General features: G+C 33.6%; 1 protein-coding gene across 1 annotated transcript in view; it reads left to right on the top strand.

Moving 5' to 3' along the window:
• Positions 1-1,674: 1,674 nt before the first annotated feature.
• Positions 1,675-8,521, top strand: part of LOC106465207 (importin-4-like) — a 93,642-nt gene continuing 86,795 nt past the window's right edge. The window contains exon 1 of the mRNA XM_013925410.2: positions 1,675-1,755. Within this exon, the coding sequence (XP_013780864.1) occupies positions 1,690-1,755 (66 nt within the window). The 5' untranslated portion in view covers positions 1,675-1,689. The remainder of the gene's footprint in view (positions 1,756-8,521) is intronic.

The raw sequence follows: 8,521 nt of genomic DNA, 5'->3' as shown, positions 1-8,521 counted from the left end.
AATATATTATAATAATATAAATAGTGTTCAGACCCCCATTATGCTTGTTGTATCCCAGTCGACCAGGTGAGCTCTGGTACTGAGCGAAACGCAATGTAAACGATAGATATAACAGACATGGTGGGGGTTGAATGTTATTATTTCACACCATTCTTCTAGAAAAACACACTGAAGTATCAACTAAAGAATGCAGTGTTTAAAAATACAATATTTCTAATACTATTGTATTTTAATTGTCTTGCTTTTAGCAAAATATAAGTTTACTCTTTGTTGAAATTATTTTAACGTTGTTCTTACGTTGGCAGGTTCTTTTAAAATATTTTATGAAAATAATTTCAGGACCAGTCTATATAAAAGATAGCAAATTGTTTTTGGGTTTGTTTTTTCACATCTCTTTGTACAACTTTACGATGAAGAGAAAAATAAAAACAATGATTGATTTGTTCTACTGGCTAGAAAATACTCCATCTTTACTTCACTGATTCACCCTGTAAGCTTACTTAACTTAGTGATTAATTCACCAGGAAAGGAAATGGGTTTTAGGAACTAGGTACACGTTTAGAAGGAGCAGTGGGGTGATAGGTATAAAAAAGCAAATAGAAAAGACTGAAGTTCTTATTTTATATTCTGGCTTGTCAATATCGATAATTTGAGTTCCTAATTCGTAAGAAACTATAAACTTTGCATTTGGACATCACACACATCTAATTTGAACCAATGCTGCATTCAACATACCACGTGACACACAAAAATCGATATTCAGGTGTGTTCTTATAATATTTACTTTTTAATTAAGAAATTGACTAATGTATAATACTAAAATTTATATTATCGTCTACAATTTTATACCAAACTTATTGACATAAATTCATAAAATAGTAGTTCAATAAAATTTTGAATGTAAGTCAAAAAATGCGCTGACATGGCCTTTGACCCGTAACGATAGAGTTAATAAACATCTCCAGTGGTACTAAACTTAACCAAAGGGGAAGAAAATGCTAACTGAGAACTAGGTACACGGCGTTTACCCCTATTTTCTTCACTGCGGCTCACTTATATTTACATCTAATCTTTGTTCTAGATTCTTCGCAAAGACTCTTGCCAAGTCTTGGTTTTTGTGGCATCAATTTAGAATATATCAGGCCAACTCTCATGAACTTATTTGATCTTAACGTTTTGTGTACCCTAGCTAACATCTAAATTATAACTTAAAAATATAGCTTATAACATTATGTTTCATTTCTATAGTGTCTTGTTTAACAAAAATGTAAAACCGTTTTAAGCACGTCTGCCAATTTATTCAACCTTTACACTTTTTACAGTTTACTTTATGTTATATATTTAGATAATCAAAATATTTGCGTTTTTATAGTAATTGTTGAGTATCCGATATATAAAACAGTTGCAACTGTCTTTAAATTTTTTCACAATCTATTTATTCACATACCGACCTGGAGTTAGTATTTAAATCAAATTTAGCCTTTGGAGACTAATTCAAGTAATTAGATAATAATTACAGCTACTTGGCCCTTTTATTTCAGCTTTGAGCTACAACAATATATATATATATATATATATATTCCCGTAAAATTGAACGATAAAATACTGATATAAGTGTCTAATTTATTACTTTGATTTTGGATTCTGATTGAGGAAAAACATTATACCAGAGCGCGCTATCTTAGCAGAATGGCGGAGACGTTGGAAAGTATTTTGGCACGGCTTTTAGTTCCAGATAATGCCGTGCTCTCACAGGTGAGTAGTTATTACTATAAAATATAAATAATTTCAATTATTGTATTTCAAGTTATTAGAATCGTTGGTTACTGACATTTCATTATGTGTGTTTGTTAACTTGAAAAAAAAAAAAAAATCAGGTTATAGGACACGTGCGTTTATATCAATTGAATTATAATATATTATAATTTATAAAGACCAATTACTGAAACGATTAGTTAGCCTGATTAAGTAATTTCATTTTTAAACATTGTGTTTAATTTGTTGACTTAATGCTTTCTTCCTAATAGTTTTACAATTTACAATACTGCAACTACTGGTTATTGGCAACAGGCAAGTTAACTGTTAAGTCTAGACTAGTCTAGAATCATATCACTGTAATAATAATTTGTTTGTATTAATACTATTATCAGTTCCTACTTATAATATATATTAATTCTGAGCTGGTTAATAAAAAAATTGGGAAGTTTAAAAAACGATAAGGCACCTGGGCCAGATAAATATTTTACCAAGGGTTTTGAAGGAGGTTAAATATTGGCTATGTGAGCCACTTAATACTATTTTTTGTCAGTCCTTGAAAGTTGAATAGCAGGCAGACACCGGTGGATTGGAAGTTAGCTAATGTAACTCCTTATTTCAAGGGAGGTGATAACAATTGTCCTAGTAATTATAGGCCCATTAGTCTTACATCAGTTATTGGAAAAGTTTTGGAACATCTGTTAAAAGATGCTTTGCAAAGTCACTTAACAAAGTTTAGAATTTTATTGTATAGTCAGCATGGTTTCACTAAGGGAAAATCTTGCCTTACAAATCTTTTGACATTCTTTGTAGATTTGATGTATCCGGATTTTCAGAAAGCATTTGAGAAGGTGCCACATAAAGGGCTTGTAAAAACAATTATGGTGTGGGGGATAAGTTAGCAAATTGGATAGAAGAGTGGCTGGTTGGAAGAAAGCAGAGGGTTGTTACAAATGGAGTTCAGTCAAACTGAATTAATGTCACAAGTGGAGTGCCTCAGGGCTCAGTCTTAGGACCTTTGCTCTTTTTTGATATACATCAATGACATAGATGAAGGAATAGTCAATAAATTACTTAAATTTGCAGATGACATTAAGGTCTTGGGTGTTACTGCCTGAAAAGAGGATGCTGCTGCTTTACAAAAGGATTTAGATCATTTACTGAGTTGGGCAAATAAATGGCAGATGGTTTTTTTAGTATAAAAATGCAAGATAATGCATGTAGATTATCATAATTTGAATTATAAGAATAATTTGGATGGGAATAACCATAACAGTGTTATGAAGGAAAGGGATCTTGATGTAATAATGGATCAGTCTCTAAAGCCATCCAAGCAGTGTGCTGTTGCTAGTGGTAGGACAAATAGGATTTTAGGTTATATCTACAGAAATATTGAATACAAGTCTAAAGAGGTTATATACAGGTCACTGGTTAGGCCACATTTGGAATAGTGTGTTCAGTCTTGGGTTCCTTACCTTAGGAAAGACCTTGAATTGTAGGAAAGGGTTCAGAGAAAGGTTAGTAGAATGGTGCCTGGGATGGAGGGGTTGTCATATGAGGAGGGGCTAAAATCTCTCAAATCGTTTTCTCTTGAAAAAAGAAGAGTTAGGGAGATCTGATTGAGGTGTTTAAGATTGAAAAGTAATTGATAGTGTTGGTGCATCATCTTTTTTCATATTTAACAGTGAGAATAGGACTAGGGGATAGAAGTATAAATTTTGGCAAGGTAGGAGTCATCTTCAGCTAAGACCGTTTCATTCTTTTCATTCTTCTTACAGGGTGGTTGGCCTTTGGAATGGCTTGCCTTCAGATGTTGTAGAGGCAGTAAATTTAAGTGTGTTTAAGAAAAAGCCTGATAAGTATATGAATGATAAGGGCTGGCTTTAAGATTTTTATTTAGTTTAGAGGATAGACCAGTAGGTCCCATGTTGTTCCCCAAAACGTTATGTTGTAATTACTGTGTTGTTTCACTGTAATTGGTTAGTGAAATTCAAGGATTTGAATTTATAAAATATAAAAATATAAATATGGGCTGTCTTTAGATCTAAACTACTTGTGGATTCAAATATTGTAAAACATTTTTTTTTCTGCAAAATAAATATTGATGCTGAAGGTTTAGCTTATTTTATATATCTACACACACACACGCACACATACATACATCCTTATTCCTTATCCTTTAAAAGTTTCAGAGACAAGTTTTAAAGTTAAAGTGTGATTAACATGCAAAATATAGTGTTTTATGCATCTTTATTTTCATAGTGTTCAAAGCTGAGAATCTTTAATTATGCTGGTTATGTGGTATAAATAGCTTGTTTTGTTTTAACTCTTACATTTGGATTATTTTGGGAAAGTATGGTTAAATTTTCCAAATCAAAAAAGAAAATCATAAATTGTAATTTGTTATAACTTTATGTTTATTGAATATTTATTGTCTTGTCTAAATCATCTTAAAAGTTCTAATAAATATTGATAAAATATTTCAAAACTGTTAATTTTTATTAATATGAAAGTTATGAATTTATTTTTCCAAGTAAAATTAATATTCAAATATATATTTGACAGTTTGTAAATAAAAATAAAGACTTACTTTTGTGTAATTAATTTCACAAAAAGTATTTAAGCCTGTAGGAATTTTTTTAAATCTCCAAATGAGGAATGTTAAGTAAGAAAAATAAATTTTGGAAAATAGAGTTATTATTCTTATATCTAAGACATAAAGTTTAAGATTTCAGAAAGGTATTTAGCTCATCAAATCACACTCCCATATATCTAAGTAATCAACCAAAGCATTGAAAAATGATTGCAGTTTTTCATACATTTATAAACGTATCCAGCAGTTATTTAAACCTAAACTAAGAACATGTGCCAATTTATCTGGCATCTCATTTCACAAGTTAATAACATTTTACCCAAAGAAAAAAAAAACTGTATTTGGATTGCAAAAATCGATCAAGTCACTTTTAGGTCTCTTATATGCTTGAGAAAACAAGCTGTTTTGTTTTAGTTTCTCATTTTAGCTTCAATTTCTTTCAGCAGTACTTGTCTCTCCACTCTCCCCATCTAAGCAGTGTTATGGGCAAAAAAGAGCCTGGTGTTTTGGTTGATCAGTCTCTTAATCTATCAAAGCAATATGTTATTGCTCGTGGTAAGGCAAATAGGATTTTAGGTTGTATGGGCAGAAATATTTGATACAAGTCTAAACATGTTATAATTTCATTGTATAGGTCACTGGTTAAGCCAGATTTGCAATATTTGTATTCAGTCTTTGGTTCTTTACCTCAAGAAGGACATTGAATGGACTTTTCCAGAATGATGTCTGATATCACAAAGTCATGCAGTTTCCTCCTAGTGTCTGCCAAGTTAGACAGCAGGGTGCAAATATTCTAGGCAGTTAAAAAAACTTGAAAATGCCTTTCCACTGTTTTTCTCGTCATCAGTTGATGGGGTTCAGTACTGGGTATATCTTTGTTTTACAGATTACCAGGCCTGTGTTAGTGAAACTACTGAGGTTTGATTAGCATCCCATAATTTCTACAGCACTAATGAATAATGTTTCTAAATACAATGATATAGGTACTGTAGTTAGATCAGGCTTGGGTCAGTCAGGCACCTTTTGTTATAGAAAGAGGGGCATACAGGTGACATCATGATGAATAAATACTGCTAATACTAAATATGGATGATCATAAATTTTACACTCATATTAGTGACTATGACATTGAAAAAAAATAGGAGTTACATCAAAAATTCACCTTAGCAGTTATACAATCTCTTACTTTCACATCTGACATCCATCCTGCTAAGAATTATTTATAATCGTCCAAGTTTTTATAGCATTGCATACTTTTATGGACTTAGCTACTGGTGGAATGAACAAAATACACATAAATATTTAATTTCTTGGAGTTAATAAAGTTTTGACTATACATCATCAAACAAGTTACCAGCATGAACAGTCATCCAAGTCATCTGTGGAATAATATATGGATTGCAAGTAACAGAATTATTCATACAACTTATTTTTATAAACCATTTTGGCATAGTTATGAAGATTAAGAGTATATTCACTTAGTTTTAGCACTACTATTCTCATGAAACTATGGACATTTTGTTCAAAACTGTGGATGCCAATGTTGCACTTCCCAGAAATCATGATGATACTTGGGTTAAGATTACTGTAATTATTTTAAAGGAATTGATGGTGTTCATGCATCATCTCTTTTCCTGCTTAATGGTGAGAATGGTAGGACTAGGGGACACAAATACTAATTTTGGCAAGGTAGGAGTCATCTTCAGCTAAGACAGTTTTATATTTCTAACAGGATGGTTGGTTGGTCTTTGGGATAGTTTGCCTTCAGGTGTGGTGGTTGATGCAGTAAGTTTAAGGGAAGGCTTGATGAATGTTTGAAAGATAAGGTTTAGCCTGGATTTTTTTGTTGTTGTTTTTAGTGGATGGGACAGCCTAGATGGACCAGTTATCCTAAAATTTTATGTTATGACATTTATATCCTTTCAGTAGTAAGAGGATTAAATCTACAGGTTGTATTGTAGATGGAGCCTTGTCATTTTTATACAAAGTTAAAATAATCTTCATACTCTCAGCTAAAATATTCTTTCCAAAACATTCTTTCTTCCACTGACACTTTTAGCTATTACTCGACAACCAGGGCTTCTTCTCTGCCTACCTAAGCATTGGTTTGACTTTTCTCACTTGCTCCAGTCTTTTGTACCCTATGCAATTGCCCAAAGTGATATTTATCTCATGATACTCTCCACCTACATCAATGTGCCCTCTATCCTAGTACTGTATATAAGCACCTCATCCAGATAATTTAATCACTTTTTCAAAACAAAGTGTCACTAGTGGGTTTCCCAGTATTACGATTGTTCGGAAATACTTTTAACATTATTGTTCATGATTTTAGAAAAACATGTAGGTTCAAGAAGTCTTAATAGAAATGAATAAAAACCCTATATATTATTGTGTTACCTTGTTTTCACAGGATCCCACTCTGTGGTGATTGTTGTCCAGACAGGTGTGCTTTTATTAAACCAGTTCTGCACTAGCAACCGCTATTTCACTATAATTACTACCGGTTGCAACAGGGTCTGTAGTAATGAGGTGTTCCATAAGACCACCTAGAAGCTAAAGGAGGTCCTGCCCATCCCTGCCGATCATTGGATTGAATAAGTATAAATGATGTAGTGCTGTTCCCCCACTTGGGTACTAATCTTATCTTGGTACACCCATGATCTATGCAGATGCTTTCTGTACGGATAATGCCCTCACCAGCTCCTCCTCCTTAGTTTGGGATCAGTTTGCTTTTAAGAATTAAGGAACTTGGTTCACCTTTGCAATGTTTCTAGAGTACTGTTCCTCAGGACTCCCCAACAAGCATTACCCCCCAGATTCTACTAGTGGAGCTAGGGAATCCTTACCACTCCCAGTTTCAAGTCATTGGAGTGGTGGACAGAGGTTTTTCCTCAAGAGAGTTAGAGTGAATTTCTCCACTCTCAAAGAAGAGGGTGAAGTTTGGGGCCCTCCTTCCCGATTCCCTGGATATTTCTTTTCCAGATGTCAGTAGAAGCAGTACCAGCCTACACAGGAACCTGATCGTAATACCGGTTCAAATTTTACACTTGGCTATTTGGTTGAGGTGTGCATGGCCCTTCTTTTTGATCAATATTGGTTCAGTACATTTTTCATGGAAGGGGGTCCACTATCTCCTTGTAATTCCAAATGCGGAGTGATCCCATCCTGGGTCCTTGGTTAAGCACAGTTGCTCCACGTCCTCCCCATAATTCTGGGGGCAAGTAGAAAGCTCCTTGCCCAATCGGTTGGGGAGTGAGGATGAATCTTCATAATTCCAGACTGGATGAGTTCTGTTCCTGTTGTTCAGTATGGCTACAGGTTGGGATTCAATCAATAGTGTATATACATATATATATATATATGTAACGTGCCTTAGCCACCAATAAATAAATATATATGCCTTAGCCACCAATGTGGTATATAAAGACTAAGTCCCCTAAATTCCAACCCTAAGTGGTTGAACCTTGGCTATCTGGTTTTTGGCCTATAGTGATGATCACTTGTGTACTATTCCACCCTTGATATAGGAACTAAGTTCAGGATGAAGAGCACACTTATTCTGGATGTAGTGCTGTTCCCCCACTCGGGTATCAATCTTATCTTGGTACACTCATGATCTATGCAGGTGCTTTCTGTATGGATAATGCCCTCACCAGCTCCTCCACCTTCTTAATGTGGGATCTATATACTACTAAAACTCTGAGATTGTTTGTGTGTGTGCTTGTCTGTAATTAAATACAGCAAAAATGGTGTACAGTAGCACCATATTTGTAATGAAATGAGAATAGAAACACAATAAAACAAGTTTTGTTAAAATCGGGGCCACGTGTTACAGAGTTAGCCCCGTTTTTCGGGTCACTTTTTGTACATTCCATTATTATAAAACTTCATTTATACAACAATATATGCACAACAGAAATTAAATGATGAGATGAAAATGTGTTATAATGGCGCGTAGAAAGAATAACAATAAAATGGACCTACAATATTATTGACTATTTGCAAATAATAGGTATGGAGATGAGGTAATAAAATAAAAATAAAGTCGAGAATGACAACAAAATTTTATAAACGAAAACCCCTTGCCAAGCATTGGCTATTGTATTATTTCCCTGTCAATGTTTCCATCTTCATTAAAAGGTGTAAGATGACAAAAACAAGATTTTGAAG

Source organism: Limulus polyphemus, unplaced genomic scaffold, assembly GCF_000517525.1.
Source record: "Limulus polyphemus unplaced genomic scaffold, Limulus_polyphemus-2.1.2 Scaffold1868, whole genome shotgun sequence".
In the NCBI taxonomy this organism is placed as follows: domain Eukaryota; kingdom Metazoa; phylum Arthropoda; class Merostomata; order Xiphosura; family Limulidae; genus Limulus; species Limulus polyphemus.
This window is presented reverse-complemented; position numbering and strand designations above follow the sequence as displayed.